Below are 23,324 nucleotides of genomic sequence, written 5' to 3'. Positions count from 1 at the left end.
CCCAGAAGGCTAATAAAGCTGGTAACAAAAGAACCAAGTAGCCTGTCTTTGGCTGTAAAAACCTCACCATTTCAGTTAATTCATGTTTTTCATTTTGCAGTCGCTTACTGAGATACTGTCAGGGTCTGCACCCGTCCATCCCAGTCTTTCATGTCTCTTCCCTGTTTGGCCAGCAGATGTTGCCGGCCATCCCATTCCTCCTCAATGTCAAAGTCCTTAGTGTGTCTCCCCTGTCCCTAGACTGCCTCATGGCTCAATGAGCTGAGTGTGCAGTCACTAACCCCTCTCTTGTGCGTTCAAATGCTGCTTCATCTGTTTCTGTATTGTGTAGATTTTGTTTCTCTAGTGCAGTGTTTTCCAACCCAGTCCTTGGGGACCCCGAACAGTCCACGTTTTTGCTCCCTCCCAGCTACCAGCCAATCAGGAACATCGAATACCTGGTGTATGTGCACTAGGAGCTGAGAGGAAGCAAAAACATGGACTGGGTTGGGAAACACTGCTCCAGTGTTTCATTTGTATTTCATGTGCATTTCAGTAGGTGTGTTTCAGAATGTTACAAGTTCCCCTGTGTTGTTTAATTATTTTATTTTGTTCCCCGCCTGCCTGCTCCTTGTTGCCCTTTACCTTTTTGTAGTTAGTCTTTGTTTTTCCTATTTTGTGTTTTGACTCCCCGTGGTCCATTTGTTTTCTGTTCCTGTAATAAACCATTGTGTTTCTTTGCACCATGCCCTGCCCCCCAGGATACGAATTCCCAAGTTTGTGACAGATACAATGTGCATGGAACCTCCTTAGATATTTGAAAATTACTGACATTATGTGATGAATTCAGCCCCCTCTCATTCAAATAAAAAAAAACATTATTTCTATCTTTCTTTTTACAATTTTTAAAAATATTTAAAAATTTACAATTTTTACTTGGATTATAGCTTCCATTACTTTTCCAGTTATGCACTGATTGGCCTATAGTTTGCTGGATTACTTATACCCCCTTTTTTGAATATGGGCGTTATATTAGCATGCTTCCAATCAGAAGGTACCACACCAACAGATAACGATTCCTGGAATAGTAAAGTTAAAGGTTGGCTAATAATATCCCTCATCTCTTTTAAAACTATAGGTAAGATGTCATCAGGACCCTGTGATTTATGTATTTTGAGCTTAGCTAGGCTTAGTACCACATCAGCCTCAGTTATACATATTTTGGTCATAGATGACGCTGTATTCTTACTAAATGGTGGTAAGTTACTCGTGTTCTCTACTGTGAACACCCATGTAAAATAATCATTAAACTCATTTACTATATCAATTTCATTTTCACTTATAAGGCCCTTACTATCCTGACTATACTCTCCTTTGAGACTGCCTCGATCTCGGCCGGTAACTCCTCCACCTTTGCCTTGGTGTCCTGGTTCCTTGTCACGTTTATTTCCTGCTCACAGCTCCATCCTTTTCTTCCTCCACCACAGCTTGCTTCGTGTTTTTCTCCTTCACTTCCCTTTTTTGGTTTTCATGTTTTTTTTTTCCTTGAAAATTTTTCACTAAGGCAAACTTCTTTGCCCATAATTTCTTTCTTCTCCTGTCACCTGTCCCCTCCTGCTTTTCGGATTCTTCAGCAGCCTCGTCGGCCACGAGGCGGGGCTTAAAACAGTCCAAGAAGGACCACTTCGTATTTCGATGCGTCTCGCTCAGTGTCAGATTTGTTCTGAAGTGGACCAAGTGCCTACGTCACATTTCGTACCTTAAGAATTCTGACATGCCGGTTGTCATGGCAACATTTTCTTTCAACATTCTGTAGGAAAAACTGCATTGTTGCACTTCTTCGTTAGTTTCATTTGTTGTTAAAGGCCATTTGGTTTGCAGGGTAACAGCACATGTTATTGCACAGTAAGCAGTGCCCCCTGCAGAAAATTTCAATTGTGGTGCTGATTGGGGGTCAGTTATTTAGTCTCTTCTGTGGTTTCACTTAGAAAATAATCCATATTTCATTTTTATTATTTTGATGCGGGGTGGCATCAGTGGGGGCCACATATTTACTAGGCCTGACCTTCCTGGCCATCCCTTAGATGCACCCTTGACAGCAAGCCGGTGAACATGTGGCACTGAAGACCTGTACCTGTAATGCAGGGATGGGGGACGGAGTAAGGATTTCAGTTATCAATGTCATTGATCAACCAGTTTAACTAAAGTGGTGTGGAGGAACCAAACTGGGAGCAAGCCAACGGATGATGGGTCACAGCAAGGGCCGCAAATGGGCATGAGGTTCTGGGTGCATTCAAAGGAGGCAAGAGCAAACATTCAGTAGGGTTAGGTGGCGTCTGTAGTTTGGCTATACTGTGTGTGTGAGGGTGGCTCATGTATATATCACATTCTGGGGACCAAGTTATTTTGATGTTGTGGGGACCTTTTTTTTTGGTCCCCACAAGGGAAAACGGAATTTTATAAAAATCTGTGACTGCAATGTAACTAAACTAAAACTAAACTAAACTGAACTAAAAATGCCAAAAAGTCTTGTATTTTATTTGGTTACTTATGGTTATGGTTGGGTAGTGGTTAGGATTGTCATAGCTGGAATTACGATTTTGCCATTAGAAATGAATGGATTGTCTCCACAATAATATGAATTCAAACGTGTGTGTGCGTGTGTGTGTGCGTGCGCGTGTGTGTGTGTGCGTGTGTGTGTGTGCATGTGTGTGTGCGTGTGTGTGCGTGTGCGTGCGCGCACATGTTCCCAGCGGTGGACTGATGTACCATCCAGGCAGTATTCTGGCCTAAGCTACTTCAGCCCGGCTACAGGTCACCCTGACCAGGATTATCATTCGGAAGGAAGATGGCTGTTGGTTTTTAGCTGGAACACATTCCATTCCCCTTTCTTTTTTATTTCTCTGTGCTTCGACCTGACCTGAAGGCCTGATCCCAGTTCTGAATATCATCGTCAGTTTACTAAATGCAAAGCAAGCAGGCTTAGTCAGACATTTAATGGTTTGTGCCACATTAACTGTATTACACAGAAGCCTCAAAAGGCTAATAAATCTCAGAATATGAGAAGCAAGTAGCTCGTCTGCTCCTTAGCCGTAAAAATCTTACGATCTTAATGAACATTTAGAACTCCAGAAACGCACAACAAGTTGATTTTTGCAATCATTAATCTCAGGCTCATAACTTTTGTTATGTGTAATGCACAGACATGAATCGCATATCTTTGGAAGAGAATGCGCTCAGTCCGGTCATTCAAGTTGCAACACTGTGCGCTAAAGCATTCCAGAGTAAACACTCAAAAAAAAATAAAGCACAGCTTTATATTTATTAGGAAGACAATTATTTGACGTTTCCGCAATATTTATTCACAAAAGTTTGTATATGTATGTTTGATGTCGAGCTCCGCCAAAACAGTTGAAATAGAATGTGCCCATCGTGTTACGGGAACACCTCCCACATGTAAACACATTGACGTGCTACAGCGTTGGTTATTTGTTTATGGTTAAAATGCCGACTCTGATTTTCATTTTCAAATTTTGCTTTACCAATCATAGCATATGTAGGCAGAAAAAATAGAGCAATAAACATTCAGCATTAGACTCTAAAACCGTCTGTTATGTCTGTGTTTATCCACATTTTATCATCTGCGCTCAGACAACCTTCAGTTTCTGCAGTAACATGTATATGTCATCAGCAACGGTCACTCTGGGTCACACAGGCATGCATTGCTTATTGAGTAATGTAGTGCTTTCTCAGAATGATTTTAAAACTATGTCATAAGAGTACCATTATTACTCTCTGTCACTATACCTGCTTGGCAACACATTGTGTCATTGTAAGTGCCATTATTACTTTCTGTTTGGGCAAAATTTCAATATTTCTTCATTTCAGTGGATCATAAACTAAACAATTTTTTTTTCTATTTCAGATTTTATAAAGTAATAAATAAAAGAAAATTGTAAAAAATATAAAAGCACGCATGCTGTCTATTATAGTGCCATAGCCAGCGGGATGCCAAAAGTAGGGAGAAACGGGGACAGACGCAATATACAGGGGTAACAGGGGCTGTATTGAATATAAAGGAACAAAACTGAAAACAAAGAAAGATCTCGGTGGATCCAAATGGAGTGAACCGAGGAAGAAAAGGAACAGGCAACACCAAGGGGGCATATTTTAGTTTCTTACCAGCGCATTGTTCATTTTCACTTCCTGCGTGCAAGTCGTCAAAATAACAAATACTTCGTTGGAGTGGTGATTTTTAAATGAGACGTGACCGGGAGAGTTGGTGTTTTAATGCAGCGAAATGATATTGTGCTTTTGACCAAAAAAACACGTCTAAAGTCAGTGGTGCAGTATTAAATGGTATTTAAGTGGATCGCTTTAGAAATGTACGGGTGTACGACACTCGTTTTTGACACAACTATGCGCTTAAAGTGCATTAATCGTTTTTGTTATTTCATCTAATTTGTTTACGATTTATATAGAGTAGATCTGGTCCTTTCATATAATCATACTGTTTAATGAAACACCAAAAGAAATTAACAAACAATATCATTAAAAAATCTTTGGAGTTCATTATCAGAATTAAGCACATACTGTAACTTAGAGGACATTTGGATTGCTGAAAATGTATTTCAGATGTTCCTCCTTAAATCAGCAGCGCAGGTAAGGAGGGATCAGCTGGCAGAAGAGCGGAATCGTCGGTAGCCTTGCAAGGTATCTAAATTGTTAGATGTAGAATAACAGCCAGCCATTTTTATTTTCAAACGTCTTAAAAGCTGTAGGTTGTGTTTTGTTTGAACAGCGTCTGCGCTTATATTTATACATTTATTTATATATTACGAACTGCAGACCCAAATATAAAACGGAAAAGCACACAAGCATAATTAAGTCTCCGTTCCCAGCCGCTGTGCATGTGCTGCAACAAGATTCCGTTTTCTCCATCTTCTAACATCATTATACCGCTTTCAGCACTGAGCGGATGATCTGGTGATGCCAGAAAATGAGGACACACTGACTGCTACCTCATCCCAAGTCTGCGTCACCTCGAAAGGCTTAAGTGGAACAACGGTAACCCCGATGATGACGTGCTTGCGTTTATTCACCTCGTCCACAAACACGTCCCTTTCCTAGGGCGAAAACCAAAGTGGTTTCCGGGCAAACGCGCTGTAATAAAAGCAATCCATTGTAGCTCATCTGCCATTGCCTTTTAAAGATCGAGGCGCCATTCCGATTGGTTCATTGCATGTTATGCCCAAAACATGCCTGGATGTTTAACTAAGAGAGTTAGGACACCCTTTTTGCACCTTGTGCTGGCGCAAAGTCTAGTTTTTCCGTCGTTTAAATAGCAAAACGGACACACCCATAAATGTTAGTTGTGCTTTGCGCTTTAGTCCCAGATTACAACGTTAACGACAGATTTGGGGAAACAAGACAGGGAAGCACTTAAAAAGGCATCCAACAAGGGAGCAAAGAAGAGGCAGCTAGATGTGATTAACATGAGGGCAGAAGCGTGGCTTCTTAGGACCAAACCAGGAAGGAAAACAGAAGAGTAAGTCAGATGGGCCGGGCAGCACATAACAATCAGACAACTTCAACAAGTGACCAAATAAATGCAAAATCAAAAATATTAATTTTCGCCAGGCACTAAACATGTATTCCGGCACAATACTATGCCATTGGAAGGTCCCCAATGAAAACCCTGCATTCCCACATCACAGAGGCTCTAATCTCGAAATTTATAAGATTATATTTGTAGTGCCTGCAAACTTTTACAGTATATCAGACTGAAAACTGAGAAATTTCAATATGCACAAGTAATTTTGTATTCTATAAAATGTAATCTGCGTAAAACTCACTAGGTCAGGGGTCTCCAACTCCGGTCCTGGGGAGCTACCGTCCAATAGGTTTTCTATCCTACCTGGCTTCTGATGAGCCACACCTGCTCTCAGGTAAATACCAGGAACAGGTGTGACTCATCAGAAGCCAAGTAGGACAGAAAACCTACTAGATAGTGGCTCTCCAGGACCGAAGCTAGAGACTCTTGCTTTAGTGCATTTCGCTGGTCACCCCACTCAGGAAGCCTTTGATGATTTAACAAAATTGTTGCTGAAATGAGACATACCGCAGAATTTCTTATGAAGGTTTATATATAAATGTACAGAATCAAATAACGTGTTTTAAAGTGTGTGTATGATTCTAAATGTGGATAAAATGAATTGTCTACATTATTCTACAGTAAGAATAGACAAGCAGTCTAAGAGAATCCATTTATCAAGATGGGGGAAAAAACTCAACAACCTGCACAGCACGATACAAAAACACAGATAGTGACGCCATCTTACACACCATATGAAAGTATGTGCTTCACTCAGTACTGTGTAAACTTCAGTGAATGTAAATTATTCCCATATGCAACAAGGGTACAAGAGCACACATACTGTGTACACTTTGCTCATTGTATCAGAAGGGCTTTTTCTGCCATGCACACTTGCATCACGGCATTACGGCACAGAAAACAATTTGGATTTTTCAATACAAATAGTTCTGTGCTTTGGGAGACATGGTCCTTCCAATTCAGTGCTCTAATAGAAAGTGAAAGAAAATCCACATTTTGCACACAAAGAATATATAAAAAAAAGGTTCAGGAAACCTTGCATGCAAAAATAACTGCCTGTACTTGGGGGAAAAAAGAAATACTGTCACCATAGAGCCGATGTCAAAACAAGGACAGGACACTGCAGCAGGTGAATATGAGAAAGGCCAGAAAGTGTCACATGTACACCGGGAGGGGTCACGCAAGACCCGAAAAGCCGCCACGATTTGGAAAAGGATGCCCTCTCTGACAATAAGGGACTGTTACCAAGGCAACGAGGACCAGAAGTGCTTCTGCAAGTGAAGCCCAAGGGGAGACTAGTACCGGAGGCTCACAGATAAAGTGCGACAGAGTAACACACCAGGCAATATAAGAGTTATTAATAAGCGAATTCATACACACCGGAAATGACTGACAATGAAGGTCGAGCTGCTGTTTTTCTGGGCTCTGTCAGAAACTCTCTATTTCCACACTTTCAATAATAAAATGACCAGAGGCTTTATATGACCAAAAACACTTTATTGGAAGAGAACTCCGGTCTTCATCTATTTATCGAAACGCTGCACATTATGCAAACAAGCTACAATTTCAGGCCGGTTCCATCACACAGAGCGGGTCCCTGATAAAGAGCACAATCCTGACAGGATTCTGAACGCTCCTGGTTTAAATCTAGGCCAATTCTACGCATTTGTTTTTTATGCAAATGCGTTTTACAGTAGACCAATGAATTACATCTAGATATGTACTGAGTTTACGTGAAGGGTGTTTTCATAGGAAACAAAGAGCAGCCTGTGGGCACCCCTTTCCACGGCGAAATATTTCAGAAAGGATTTCATGAGCTAGAAGTTCATCGGGTCTGAACGTGCAACCTATTTGTCTGGAGCCAGTTGATGAATCATGTATAAATCACACATTTAAATGCATTTTAGAAGGATAACTGGGGTTTTCTTTTCACTAGTCACTGTATCTGCAGGGAAAACTACAATTTACAAGTAAATGTGGTTGGTTATATGTTATCGTCAGTAATTTACTGATAATGGGGAGGGTATATACTTCACTATCGATGTGTTACTGATGGCCACTGTAAACCCGACTTCAAAGACCATAAATATACCTTTCCGGCTCCAACATGGATCCGGAACTGGCCCGTAATTGAAAACATCAGCTTTAATCATCATCCAACACATCAAACATCATAGATTCTGAACTGGAATTCTCCATTAAGTAAAAATGCAACGTACAACAGGGAAATTTAGTGCTTAAATTAACACAGAAAGACATTACAACATTTCCAAGAAGCCACAAGTTACTCATAAAAGACAGCGATTGCAAATAATATCGTATTGTGGTTTCAGCAAACACTGAGGCATATGCCTTAAGGCTTAAATTAAATCAGGCAGCCACAGAAAGGAGAAATCCTTCCCATTGCTGTAATCAGGCAGCACTGGACAATACTTTGCAAGGGCTGCTGCTGTAGTAACACTTTATAATTTATAACGTTTTTTTTTTTTTCTCTGGGAACTTTCTTGCTCTCAGTTGTGCAGCTTAGCAACCAGAAGCAGATTTTAAGTTTACAGAGGAGGGAAAATCACTGAACGCGGTGTTCAGAGATAACATTTGTGTTGTCTGCATCCCTATAATATATAAAATGTAATCAGGAACAGCAAATAAAATATTTTAAATGAAATCTGATTTTAAAAAAGGAAAAAAGGTTATGCTGCAAAAAATGTTGTTACATGTTAATAGAAATTACAGATCTTTTTAACAAGTAACTGTATTTTTAAATAACAGTAATATTCATAACAACAACTGCATTCAAAAACGAAGGGACCATTCAGTGATGTTTAACAAACGCCACAGTGTCCTGGTTTTTGAATCTTCAAATACAGACACTGTAAATACTGCTAACTGAGCTTGTGAAGCGTGCAGAAATGATCTCCTCCAGAGAACAGTCCGATCTCAGACCAAAATTCAAATTTTTAAGAGCTCGGATGGATTTTCTGAGGGCTGAATCTACGATTTGTATGCCTTCAGTTATACTGCAATTAGCATGTGTATAATCCTTTATATCTTTTGAGGATATATGTTATATTCTCCTTTAACTATCTAAAGTGTAAGCAAACATATTACAGAAAGATGTTACATCCTTTAAATTTTTTTTGTCACGAATCCCACTGCGTCCTCCCTGTGAGGTGGAGACATGGTGCAGGGCTGAAGAAGTAGTGCAGACGTGTCCCTGCTGAAAACAGCAAAGGGCATTTGCAAAAAGCCCCCCCCGGCAAAGGGGCCCCCGGACAGATAGCCCAACTCGTCTCTACGCGTCGACGATCGAAAAAGATTTGGCAAAGTCTTGAAGGTTCCAAGTATATCTCCACCACGGAACCCCCCCCCCCTACCCGCTCCCCCTTGCTTCCGACAGATCTGACCCTTAAGACGTTTTTACCAAATCGTAAACGTAGATGTGGAAGTCGTCGTCAAACTTAATGAAATACACTGATGGTTTGGCCTCGACCTGATGGATGACCATTCCAGTCCTTTTGGTACCATCTTCTTTGGCGTACTCCACCTGCTTTCCAACCAGACTATCAACCACTTCTCCAGGTTCCCTCTCAGCTGGGGGGGAGTCATCTGTAACACATTGTGATAAATCGCTTGGGTTAAACTAGCAGTCTGAGAGCAGTCAGGTTCTTCTCTTCTGCGTCGGTATATTGCACAATACAAACCTGTGATTCACACCACTAATGACATGGTTATGAAAAGCAAGCAAGCAGAGAGCCTGGACTTTTTAAATAATCTCCACATCAATCTAAGCACTTGTGTTCCCTCTGTTAATTCACTACAACACTGTTATGTTGTCGGGACCCTGCTTAGGGCTTCCAGGATGTGCAGAGACTTATATTCCTCTCAATCAGGATCCCTTAAACACGTGATATTAGAAACATTTTCTAAACAGCGCAATGGTTCATTGCACCACTGGGATTAATGAGGACTATCCATCCATCTCTCTACCGCAGAATTTCCGAACCCAGTCCACAAGGTCCCCCAGACAATCCACAATCCCTGTTCCCAACACACTCAATCAAGAACACCGAATACCTGGCACAGGTGCGTTGGGAGCTAGGAGGGAGAAATAATATGGACTCTGGGTCAGGAAATACCACCCGACCTAAATTCATCATCCATTCATCACATCACAAGCAACTGCTCTAAGACTAAACGTGTGGCTAAAATTGGCAAAAGAAATGAATTAGTCGGCGTATCAATGTAAATTAATTTTATTTGCGGTTAAAAGTGTCATTTATCCTACTTATTGCACAACAGCGCTGATCATTTCACAGAAGTTGCTTTCCACAACATATACATTAATTTTCCATTTAAAACTTGGACAAATACAGGCCATAGACATCCACTGATGCTGTGTTTCAGTGGAAGTCTATGAAGGATTCTTGTATAATTTCTATAAACGGAGAAGAGATGAAAGCTTATTGGTTAATATGCTCTGATCACATGTTTTCAGAACCCGACCAGATGCTGTGCTTCACTGGGAATCTATGGGAGCTTCTTATAAAGGTTTTTGCTTAGACAGCGTTGATTGGTTAGATATGTGGACTTGCAGTCAGATATCGTAGACCTGCTCAGAAGCCAGGCTTCTCTGCACAAGACAGGATTAACTACCAGTGCCGGTGGTGCTGACTCGCAGTATTCATTTGCTCTGTTGCATGCTGTCATGCAGGAGCATTTCGTAAATCATCCATGGCCACTGGCATTTGTAAATATTGTAAATAAAGTCGTCATCATTTGAGTTTTGAGTTTCACCGTTTAATTTCCAGGTTCAGTGATTTTCGTAACTCTTTACTTGACAGGGCAGAAGTAATACAGTATTCAGGGTTCGTATGATCATAAAAATCTTAATCATGGAATTAAGAAATCACATTTTCATGAAGTTGTGGAAAAAAAAAATATTACGAAGTTTCTGGAAAGTCATGGGATTTTTGAGAACCATGCTTTTTCCAGTCAACATTCGCAATATAGCCCAGTCTCTCTCCAGCAGTTTCTAGGTTGTACTTTGCGCGTCAGTGCTGCTCGTGAGCATGTGAGGCCGTTGGGGGAGGAAATGAGAGAAAATACGTCTCCGCAAGGCATTTACTCCCCTCTAGACAGGGTATCTTCCCCCTTCTATACGTTGATTTCCTATGGAGCATTGGCATTAAAATACGCATTTAAAAACCAGAGGTAACATGCATTTTTATACCGCAGCAATACAGTACAAATGTACGTGTTAAGAAAGGCCTGTTCTGTACTAAGTTTCACCTAGAACAGGCTAATACTTTTCTATTCAAGGACAAAGAGTTCAGTCTGTAATGCATTATATCTATTGCTGTATCGTGCCTCTTGTGTTCTTACTACCACATGAAAAATTTTTGGCTTTTAATCATAACCAGTCACACTCAAAATCTGTAAAAATTTCAACAGAGGTTTGTTGTTTTCTCTGATATGCTGAATAATATGTCTAAATTGGAAAAAGTGAAGTAATAGTAATGATAAATTTATACAGATTAAGTTGCAGAAATTTGTGCTAAAAGGAAAATCATTTTTGCATGCCATTATAATTGCCCTGACGTGACATAAGCACAATAAACGCATTATAAATGTGGCGCAAAAGAATGAAATGTTATCCATCTAGTTCAAATATTTGATGCTATAAACAAACTAAAGGTGTGTGTGTTGTCATATAGTTAGTGTGGTCTCGTGGACAATGCTAGAATAATATTTTTATATGTATTAAATACTGTTGAAGAGCAGAATGTGTAGAGACTATATGAAGTCCAGATATCAGACAGTAAAAAAGAAAGATGTGAATCTGCATGCGTGCGATTGTGGCGTTCTGAGATGCCACAGTGCATTTCGCATAAACACTTAATGTGCTACATGTGAAAAAGGTCGCTGTGCTTTGAGTACAAGCTAGCAGAAAAATTTAGATACAGGGTGTGTACGATTCAGATTATCGTATCAGACAGAAATAAAGACGTGTGTGTGTGTGAGAGAGAGTGTCGGTGTCATTCCAGTGGTCACTGGAAGGAACACATTTAATATAGAAATTAAACACTCACAAAAGGTATAAAGTCACTTCTAGTTTATAATTCCATGCAGATGCTAACAGTTGCAACCCAGCCATGGACCGTCCTACATGTTTACATGCAAAGTGCACTGCGGCATTGTTTCTTTATGGCATTGTTACTATCATCATCATCATTATTATTATTAGTAGTATTATGTTAACTTTACACATTCTATAACACGTTGGGTACACTTCAAGTGAACATTACTTCATTCTTACGTTTGAGACATTCTGGGTGCATATATCACATTAGGGTAATTATGACAGTGTGCATAAATAATTAGTCATTCAGCACTAACTTTTACAACTCGGCAATTATCGTTTCCTGTTACTGCAAATGTAAGGAAGAGATTAATGACTGTCTATCTGGTAATAGTTAGGAAAGATAATCTACTGTGGTTAATAATTGTTCAGCTCACCATTATTAGACCAGCTAAAAATTTAAATTATGCAACTTTTCTGATAGTGTCTGTCTGAACAGAGAAAAGCAACATGCATATCTGTAAGAATATGCAATGGAAGGTACATTCATATTCAAAGGATGAATGCAAGGCAATAATACCTGGTGCCTATACATAAAGTACGTGATTGTGATGGTGTCATGCGATGATGATCGCATAACTTAGAACTTTTCCTGAATGGGCTGAACTAAAAAAAATCTCTTTGAATCGATTCTTGGAAGTCACGAAAAAGTCATGGAAATGTGTTGATCGAAAAGTGTATGAATCCTGAGTATTATGCTATTACTTATGTATTAATTAACCAGAAACTAGATCTTGGTTACATACTGATCTTGTGTTAATTCATCACTAACGAATCATAACGCATGTTCTACCTCAAACAGTTACTATATATGTTAATTCTGTAAACCCTTGTGAACTACTTGAAGGAACTACTGAACGAAGTCATGAATAACACAAATGAAACACCGATCTCATGTTTGTTCATCATTAATGAATCGTGACGCATCCTTTATTTCAATAGGCAACTATATTTGTACATGATTTGTATTTTAGTAGTAACCGAGTTATTAATAAATACTTGTGCCCTGTTAAGTAAAGCGTTACCGTGATTTTTAGTAAACTAGTCAGCTTGCTAACTAAGCTGTGTGTGTGTGTTCATGCTGAGGTAAAGGCTTTGAAGTAACATGGCAGACACTAAAGAAGTTCTAAAGAAGTCATTTAATGAACGAGAGCAGGATCTGCATGTAAATAGCTGGCCTACTGAAATACCTGCTGTTCACAGTGTGCTTCTCCTATTTTAAAAGTCACAGTTGCCACTGCCTTACATAGATTAGTTTTCACAGAATTTATACACCTTAATTTAAATGACCAGTTTTCACAGATAGCATTTAACCCTGTGTTTACATACCGGTAGTTTAGTATTCACACAAATGCCTTAAGTTAAAAAAAAAAACCATCCCGTGTTTCTTACTTGAGTCGGGCATTATCCGCAGGTCGCCCTCCTTGTAGTCGTCTAAGAGCTGGTACATGTATAAAACGGGGTCCTTCTCGTAAGTAATATAAAACCATGTGTTCATGATGGGTGCCCGCGCCAGCACCATGCCCCTCCACTCGTCCTTCGAGCCTTCCTCCGTCTCAAACATGTGCTCGACGGCTTTGCCGATCATGCTGTCGGCCAGGTGCACGTCGCTGATCCGGGAAGAGGCTGTGAGACGGGTACCGCTTAAAAAAGGCAGCCAAAGGGGGCAGCGCACCCACACATACAGCACTACAGCAAACTAAAACACATCCACATGCCTGTCAAGGTATGCTCACTCAGTCCATTTAAATGTGTGACTTTTTTAATGTTTAACAAAAAGACTTTTGAGTAAAAGGCTTTGGGTTCCTGTCTCAGTAGCTTAAAATAACACCTCTTGTCTTTCATGAAGGAGTGTGGTTAACATTACAGACGCTCTTCTACTTATGAACTTTCAGCTTACAAAGAAAGAGGACGTCAAGTCCAAATTGTGTTCATTGGGCTCCCTGTCCGCAACATCGATATTTTTTGCTGCGCGCCAATTCCGGGTAGCACGACTTCTGTCCGCTACTCCCGCCGCACAGCGGCGTAGTGTGCGTACTCCCAGCATCCTAGTTCTTAGTACTTGCATATACCCTTAAAATGATGGTGAATAACGACTTACGAACGGCCTCTTGGAACATATCTCAGTCGTAAGCAGAGGAGCGTCTATAAATGTTGGCAGATTCTCACTGACTGAACTTAAGCCTGTAGTTTTGTGCCCCATTGGGGCACTCTTGCCACAAATAATAGATCATAACCCTCAGTTAGTACTATACAAAGACTGTGGCAAAGAAAGAAATGAATGTCATAATCAGTTATGTGACACAATTAGGGGCTTCTACCATTTCAGTCACCTAGAATAGAACCCAAAATCTCTTTTTAAAAAAAACAAAAAAAAAACAGTATCTTAGCCAAAAAACAAACGGACAGACTAAACGCCTTGTTTAAACGGTAAAATGGCACAAACACAGGTTATTACAAGCCCCTACCTAACCCTTTTCTGGGAAGATGAAAGATCACAACGTGATCCCAGCAGAACCTACCGATTCGGTCCGGTAAGACCTCAAGATTTTGCACGCGTTCATCCTTATGAAGTTCGAGCCCATAGACGCAGTCGAACCCGTCATACTTGATCAGGTAGAGCGAGGGGTTCACAGGCACCTGGTCCAAGACGGTCCCTTTCCACTGTGTCGGGGAATTGCTGCCCTCTTTCCAGATGTGTTGAATGCGGCAACCCACAATGTTCCTCCTAGGCTGGGACACCAGCTTGCTGGGCCCAACATTGCTCCTCTGTTTCCTGGACAAGGACCAGGACATATGAGAAAGTGCAATAACACGTCTGTATGCTAATTAAAGCAAAGCAGCCTTTCAATTTATTCGTTAATTGAACACTCCAGCCACAAATGGCAGCTTCCCTTTTATAAGCGATGACTGGAGTTTCCAACAACATTAGTTTCATTCAATCAAAATTATATTTATTTCTGCTGTCAAAAGCTGGTATTTGAATAGATTTGTCTATCTTGGCATCTCTCTTTGCCGGACATATTGATGAAGTTTGTTGGACAGGAGCTACTCTCTCTAACCAACTGTGATGATGGGGTCTTCGGTCATCTTTAAAAAGCACCCAAATTAGATCAGCAAAGTCACCAGACGCCTTTCAAATAAATCACCATGTGATCAGACATTGACCACAGCTATCACTGTCATCCAAATTGACAATTTAATCCAGGTCCCAAGCAGCTGTTTGGAGTGAGCAGATACCATCATCTCAACTGGGTCACTCCATTGTGAAACCAGCCACTTATTTTGAACTTCATTATCAAGAGTGTTCATCATGGAGGATGTTCTCTGTTCTACAGGGTGGGAAATCTCAACATGTAGTTCATCGGCCATGGCACAATAGGTGGTGAGATCACAATACCTCTCATTCTACATTTACAAGTCAGTGTTAAAGAATGTTCCACACTGAAACGTAGTCCACTCTGAACCAGGACCTCCTACGATCACCATTTCCAGTTCCCCATGAGTGACCTTTACGGCAAGTGGGATTTCATGGTTAGTGTGATGATAGGATGTTCTTGTGCATCATGCAGAACTGCATGTTGGTGATGTGCCTAATCATCTTCAAGGGCACCATTCAAGGAAACCAGATGAGCCTCTTGACTATACATCCTATATATTACAGTACTTCAGAAATTAAGTGAAAGTTAGGCGATAGCTGATGTGTTTACAAAGAGCCACCTTCCATCCTTGGTCAGTCACTGCATGATCGGTTGTGATCACGAGGGGAGAACTCCGATACCAAAATGCCAAGTGGCAACAGAAAGCTGCAGGAGTCGACCCTAACAACACCGTCGGCCTGCTTCTGACAGTGCACGCTTCTGCACACGTCAAGTTCGGCAGAGGCCTAGGAGCGAATGTCTATTGGCCTGTAAGCACGCGTGCAATAAGGCGAGAAAGGAACGTGAAAGAGAGGAGACGAGTGGCACACATGCAGAGGACAGGAAATGGAAACGAACTTACTTGTGGGAATTTTTCTTTTTCATCATGTTTGCAGATACACCTGCATGACCTAAAATTCGCAAAAGAGAACAGGAAGTGGAGACCCCATTTAACGTCACACCATCAAACATGACATCCAAGCAAACAGTAACACCAAAGAGATTCCTAGGGGATGGTCTCCTTTCACTGGATCACTATACCTTTCAGAAAAAAAAATCTCCGTCATAATATGCAAGTTAAAAACGCAGAGAAACAAAGCGTTTAAACAGAGTAAATTTGTATCCATACTGATAAAAACAATGACAAAACCAACATGGTCGATGTCTGGTAGATGAGACAATAACACCACAGACGTTCACTACAGGTTCTTGCCAAACCAGATGAACAGCCATTTTGGTCACACTTCTGGAGATTAATCTGCTCCTTCAACTGATTCTTAAAAACGTTCAGACTAGAGAGGACAAAAAGGCTTGCGCGTCTTTCAGAACACCATGACACTGAAACGAGGAAGCTAGATCACGACGCAGCTCTGAAATCCACAGTCTATGTCTGAAAAGCACTCCGTCACCCCTCTGTGTCTATGTGCCAAACTAAAATCCTACCAGCTCGTGAATCTTCATCAGCCATCATCATCATCATCGAAAGATCACGGAAATGCAGAAAAAAACCTGCAGCATTCAAAATATGAGTGGCTGCATTACTTACAAATCTAGCACAAAAGTTAGACATTTTCCTCTAACTGCAAAAATAAAAGGCAATAAAAGCCAGGTGTGTCCCACACATTAAACAAACACAGCTCCATCTGCAAAGTAAAAAAAAGCCCGTTTGACTGAAGGAAAGGCTCTATGACTGCAGACTGAGTCCAGATCACACAATAAGGACAGGCACAGCTGTGCGGCTTTGAGTTAGAGTGCTCTGTGTTCTTGCCTGAATGATACTCCTGATGCTCTCTGAATGTTGTTATAGAGCACTTCACTTCCCTGAATAGTCTAATTTTATTGGATTATTTTATTGTGATGGTTTTCTTGCGATATACATAAAATATGGTATTCATTATTTCCAATGCTTACTAGATTACACTTCTATATCCTTTGACCTATTTATTTAGCTTTTATTTACTCTCGCTCCTTTATTTTATTTAGATTAACTCCATCCTTCTATAATTTAATTGGCATGTACGTTTTATTTTATATTTCTTATGTGAAGCGCTCTGAGCTGCATTCCATGAACAGTGTTGTATAAATAAATACATTTCTTGCTTTGCTGGTAGATGTTGTGTAGTTCTTGCTCCCATTGCTTCCACTATACTTATACATTAATTGGAAGCTCTTCCTAGCTGCACTAATGCCAGTCGACTCCTCAGCTGCCATATGTTTGCCATGTGCTTTCGCCTTGCTTGTATATCGCTTTGGACAAAAGCATTTGCTAAAAACAAAAAAAAAAAAAAATGTAAATGAATGTTCTTTCCATTTCAATCTTTACATGACTTCAGCAACTATTTCTTTCCCGTCCTCCAATATAAATACTTTTACATTTAGATAAAAATGTTTTAAATAACAGATTTATTCCAAATATTCTTATTCAGACTGACCTGTCTAATGTTTTTTCGCATGAAGACACACATTATAAACATATCTGAAAAAACCTTAAATAAAAAAAAAATCCCAACAAACCATTATGAAAGAAGCCGAGCTTCCTGAATGCATCCATCTCATCACTTTAACACAAAGAGATGCTAATGTCTGACATATTTCTGCGATGATTCACCATGGCCTTTTAAATATCCATAATCTCAGATCTGTTAAATTACTGTACTAAAGTTTCCTCAGCATGACTGGAAATGTATAACAATGACAATATTGAAAATCATTAACAAACATGCTACTCAATACATTAAGTTCTTAATGACATGGGGCCAAAGCAGCGTGTTCGAACATCGACTGTAACACACACAGACACACAAGCTCTGAAATGCCATCACCTGAATCAGCTCTGGGTCTCTGGCCAGCCGTCTTCCCAAAGGGAGTCTTCATTCATCTGGATTTAGGTGGGCAGCAAAGCTGCTTGAACTGGGGTGAGGGAGGGGAGAAAACACGGCCCCCACCGTGCAGGTCGAGGCCCCTCACTGCCGTGCCCACACCACCGGTGGACCAGGTGGGATTCCAGCCTTGAAACCCCACCCCGAACAAAAAAAAGAGAGAATGGGTGCACATGAAACTAGCTTGTTTTGGTTCTTATAGGAACCCTATGCAGAACCCTGGTGGTTCCACATCATTCAGAGATAACTCTAAAGCACAACGGCTTTAACAGGAGGTGTAAGAATTCCACGAGGAGACCCAGAAAATGCAAGTATTGTGAAAAAAAAAAAAACACTTTGATTTGTTAACAGCCTGTTTTGTCCAGTCTGCGTTTCCTCGTTTCCTAAAAGGCATCTGTCACAATGGCAGGCAGGACTGGGTCTATGTATAGGAAGACCAGGCGATTGCCAAGGACCTCCGGATTACTTGTGTTGTGGAGTAAATGAAATGACCGGCAGCCTTCTTGGTAGAGGCGACTCCCACCTAAAGCTTTGCCTTGGGGCCCTTAAAAGGTAGAACCAGACATCACCACAGGCCCCACATTAAATCAGCACCTTTACACAATTGGTAGATACTAGAGGACAGCCACGTTAAGACCTGCCGTGCCTCCTTTTACTACAGCTCTCTCCATACATTGTGGGTTTATTACAATGGTGGGTGAAACATGACATGATTTTCGTTTTTGCAGAATCAATTAACACTGCATGGCGTCATAATTAGAGAAGCAAAGCATCTTCTAAAAGTATGGGCTTCCAAAATGGTTCGTAACACTAATATTTATAACATTTAATACCGATTCTTGAAGGCATTAACACACTAAACATTCATTTCTTAGCATAAAAATATATATTTTCACAATACAATACAATTAATTGCAATTAATTGTTTAAAAAAAATGTTTCATTTCACTGTGTAAACAGCTTCAGAGCTCTGAGCCTGTTCAAGGAAAACATGGTTGTGTGGGATCAGTTATCATACAGAAATCCTGAGATATTGTCCTCTATTTGTGAGGTCAAAGAACTGAGTATTGCCTCTTGTTTCCTACATTTACAAATTATGGCTTTCAAATGGTAACTGTAACTGAATTGTTCCTTTTGCATGACAGCAAAATTATTTTCAATTCATATTTATGTTGACTGATTTTTGACTCGGAGCCATCTGGCCGTATGACACCACCAGAAATGCATCCATCCATTTTCCATAACTGCTTATCCAGTGCAGGGCTGTAGCAATCCTGGCGCCTATCCCAGGAAGTACAAAAATGCACAGGGGTGCCAGTGCATCATAAGGTAATCCACAACCATGGTGGCTGAACACCATCCCCTGAGTCACCAAGCTTTGGGTGGGGGGACAGCTAAAGAGGTTATAGAACGCCATGCAAAAACCCATTTGTGGACTTTAATGCACCCTTAGGATTCAAACTAGTTAATGTAAAATACAAATAAAATGTATGTTATATTTCCTAATTCAGGAGCAGCAACCTTGACCCTCTACAATTTAACACTGCATTCTACAATTTAACACTGCATTTCCAAGTCGAATTTACGTTTCGTTGTGTAAACCTAAAAGGCAAACTGAGGTCATACATAACACTGAGTAAAAGACAAGTCTTCTTGCTGCAAATCTGATGCTAATAGCACATACATATGTAATTGTACAGACATAATTATTCAGTGCCAGCACAAGAAAATTCATTTCGAAAAGGTGTAGAAAGACAAAATGCATGAAACTGCTCCTTAAAATAACGCTGTTTAAACGATATAAGATAATAAAGATAAGAAGATGTGAAACTCTTTAACATACGCGTTAAGCATTCGTTCACCTTTTTACGCTTTTTCATATCAGGCCAGCATTTTCTGTTTTCAAAAGCATCGGGATTGGCCGATCTAACCAATCGGACGACGCGGCGCATGTGACGTCACTATTAGCCTCCAGCGATTAATCGGCCGCGAGGACGGTCCCGCTGGAGCGCGACGGCGTGACTTTTGACTGTTTGTGTCGAATTGCTGAGAAATTACCCCAGCACTACGCCCCCAAGAGGGCCGTTATCCCATCTTCTCATTATAAAAGCAAAGGCCCCTCCCCCTCCACTAACAACAGAACTCATACTGTAAGGTTGCATCAGTTGTGAAGGCATGTACCAGAATGCGACAGATGCACGACAGACCCATCAGAGCTCAACCAACGGCATTAGTGACTTGGTGATTGTGGTTATTTCACAATAATGTTAATAACGAGTTTCAGTCTTTAGTTTAAAAATACAACCAGGATCACCCCGCCCATGCAGACATTGGCTTTATGAAGAACTTGTCAAGCTGAAAAAAAGCCTTTGTTCGTTTTATATGTTGCATTACCACTGCATAGTGTGTGCGGTATGTATAAGCACAAAATGGAACCTGGATTCAAATCCAGCAAGAATATTTAATAAAACGTGACAAGCTCACGTTGGCAAAGTGAGTAAGAAAAAAAAACTACCCATGCAGCAAAATCTGCAGCAAAGATTACAGCTGGACGACAGTTTAGTTAAAGAAGAAACACTGATTAACTTTCCATAGTTCACTCATTCTAAGAACACTGCAGCCTTTCAACCAGTGCACTAACCTGCTGGTAATGTTAAATGTCTAGTTACCTGGTTGCCTGGTTACCTATCCAGGCAGTACAATAAATGGAAATCGAGCATATAGTCTAGTCAGACGGGCGTGTAAGTGACCTTAAAGCATGACAGGCAAATCAGGGGGTTTCTTGGAAAAGAGCTGAATAGATCAGCGTCGGGGCGATTGGAAACGCGCAATGTAACGCCGATTGCAGCGCCGACTGTAACGCAGCCGACCACCGACTGCACGGCGGATCGTAACGCAGAGACAAGAGCGTTGGCAGCGACGGCGCGTCAGCCATGTTGCAGCGCCGCGCTGCGCTGCGCTCCAGCCCGCAGAGCAGCGCACAGCGGCACAGCCGAACAAAGGAAGGAAGAAATCGTCCTCCATCCGACACCAGGAGCACATCTCAGACGAGCACGAAACGACGCCCTTAACCAGCAAAATGCATCAGAGGGCACCCAGACCCCTACAAGCGTATCGCGCTGCATGTTTACGCTACCCCCCTGGTGTTGAGTGTTTAGGAGTCGCTTACCCGGAGTATTGATAAGATGCAGGTCGCCAGTTAATCTCGCCTCCTGTTTCCCACCGTCTCAGCCTCCGTTTACAGGCAACCCGAATTCCACCGCCGAGCCCCTCCCCTTTTGCGCTGCCAAATAGTGATCCAGTCGCTGCCCCCGGAAGGCAAGGCGCTCGCTGTCTTCCTGCTAAATAGTGAGGCCCTGTGTTCAAATAGTGTGTACTGCACTGGATTGTAGTCCTCATAACTATATTTATCTAATGACTTCAATTCGAGTTTAATAAGTGTTCAGTTGTTGATGTGTTGTATTAGGTAATCCAAATATATCGCATTCATATTTTTAGCATTTATGATTAAAAATGAAAAGTTTCACGTAGTGGATTACAGTGTGTTTTAGGAATTAAATCTTCGAACTACTGAATCTGTTAATAAGATCTATCTCGGTTTTGATTCCCTCTTCGCTGGTCAGAATTACTGTTGGCCTTTAGCTGAGTAGAATTACTCCAGGTTGTTGTTGCATTATGTTTCTCAGAGGGGAGAAAAAACTAAAATAAAGAGTTTTACATTCAAGACGGAAGTTCCTTCATAAAAATGTACTTTTGTGGGGCAGCTACAACTGGTAAAATGGTAGCTTACTTGTGCTTGTGTCACCCATGGATTGTTAGAACTGCCATGTAAGCGTGACGGGTGATTTATTAAAACAAACTAAAAGACACTTAGCAGCGAGAGAAGTTTTCCCAAACCATAATCATTTTGGTCATGTGGAATGTGTTTTAGTATTTTGCTTTTTTTCGTCAGTTGTCCAATAATGTGTGCCACACATCCATCTTGTTTGACAGTCTCCTTTCATGCAAGGTCACAATTATGTTCTATTCATTCCAGAACAGTAACATGAGATTTTGCAAATGTTAACAGCTAAAGCATCTAAATAACAATGAGGTATCTATATTCATTTATTGTTTTCCATCCTACCTGTCCCAAGGAGGATTGACATTTTTAGGGAACAACATCAAACATTTTAAATGGTGGGAATGTTAAGTCATCTGAAAAAAAAAGAACTGAATTGGCTACCATTCTGAAGCAATTACGGGAAATTATATGTATAGTCTATTTTGCTTTTTATATAGAGTTTAGAATTACACTTCTTTACCAAGCCACTAAACTAATCTTAGGAAAGTAAGCTAATCGTAGGAAAAAATAGTTCATATTGACATTCTGACCACTTTTCTTGATCATGGTTACCTGGAGCCAAGAGCCGGACACAAGGCTGGGGTACACCCTAGGCGGGGTGCCAGTCCACCTCAGGCCACACACACAAACTATGATGCCAATTTGCCTAACTACACATCTTCAGACTGCAGGAAGCATCCTGCACTGCATAGGGATAAAGTGTCTTCTCCAGTGACACGATTCAAACCACTGACATTGCAGGTATGAAACAACAATACCAGCCAGTGAGCCACTGTCACATCCAGTGTGAATGAGATACTCTCTCAGCCTATGTACACTGATTATGACCATTTGAGCAGTTTTTGCACAAATCCAGCCACCCTCAACTGCTTACCCAGTATTTTGTGGTGGATGTAACTTAGTGATAGAGCACATGCTTTGCCCTGGTTTCATTCCTTAGTATCTGGCTGAATTTGGGGCTGGTTTGTGGCTCAGTGGAGCAGGCCTCTGTACGTGTTATCGGAAGGTGCAGGGGTTCGGGATGAATGGCTGACCTTGTTCTCTGACCCCAGGCTTTGCTCTTACCTATATATTTGTGTATGCTTTCCAAAGGAGCCCAAGATGGCATACGCACGAACGACCACATTCCAATGTCCCTGTTCTTGTGCAAATAAGGCTTCAATTTGAATATTACAGGTTTGAACCTGGAGACTCAGCTTGGATGCACCGAGCACGAGGCTGGGGACCTGTTCCACGGTCTATGACAGGGACATGCTAGCTCATTAGTTTACATAGCTGCATGTTTTATGGACTGTGGGAGGAGACCGAGGTACCTGGAGGGAATGAACACAAACAGAGGGAAAAAAGAAAAAATGCACACACTGCAGGTCTGTCTGTCGATGGGATTCACCCTGCAAATGTGAAGCTACGATGTTGACAGATCAGACACCCTGTTGCCTCTTATTACAGAAATGATATTACTAAATAAGTGTTATATCCATAGTACATGGCTTATAAATTTGTGAAGTTTGTGGTTTTGTCAATAATATCATAAATATTCCAAGGGGATGAAATTAAATGCCTCCGCAGGTCAACATCTAGCTATATTCTGATTTTCTGAAAGATAACATAACTCAATAATTATGATATATTGAAGATTATTTGTGACAATGCTGACAATGCATTTGCATTTTAGTGCTTCATTCCTGCTATAAGTAAACATATCAGATAACTGATTTAGCATTTATAC

At 40.9% G+C, this 23,324-nt stretch overlaps 1 protein-coding gene across 2 annotated transcripts; it reads right to left on the bottom strand.

Annotated features, from left to right (window-relative positions):
- Window positions 1-8,959: 8,959 nt before the first annotated feature.
- Window positions 8,960-21,066, bottom strand: spinb (spindlin b). Of its 2 annotated transcripts, XM_048995420.1 has the most exons (7): window positions 20,921-21,066; window positions 17,695-17,880; window positions 16,316-16,381; window positions 15,735-15,783; window positions 14,255-14,508; window positions 13,125-13,358; window positions 8,960-9,199 (listed from the first exon to the last, which is right to left on the bottom strand). In XM_048995420.1, the coding sequence occupies exons 2-7, from the start codon at window positions 17,744-17,746 to the stop codon at window positions 9,000-9,002; spliced, it is 855 nt and encodes a 284-aa protein (XP_048851377.1). In that variant the 5' UTR covers window positions 17,747-17,880; window positions 20,921-21,066; the 3' UTR covers window positions 8,960-8,999. The 2 variants fall into 2 exon arrangements, with proteins under 2 accessions (XP_048851377.1, XP_048851386.1); XM_048995429.1 differs by lacking the exon at window positions 16,316-16,381.
- Window positions 21,067-23,324: the final 2,258 nt, after the last annotated feature.

This window comes from Brienomyrus brachyistius, chromosome 2 (genome assembly GCF_023856365.1).
Source record: "Brienomyrus brachyistius isolate T26 chromosome 2, BBRACH_0.4, whole genome shotgun sequence".
Lineage (NCBI taxonomy): Eukaryota > Metazoa > Chordata > Actinopteri > Osteoglossiformes > Mormyridae > Brienomyrus > Brienomyrus brachyistius.
This window is presented reverse-complemented; position numbering and strand designations above follow the sequence as displayed.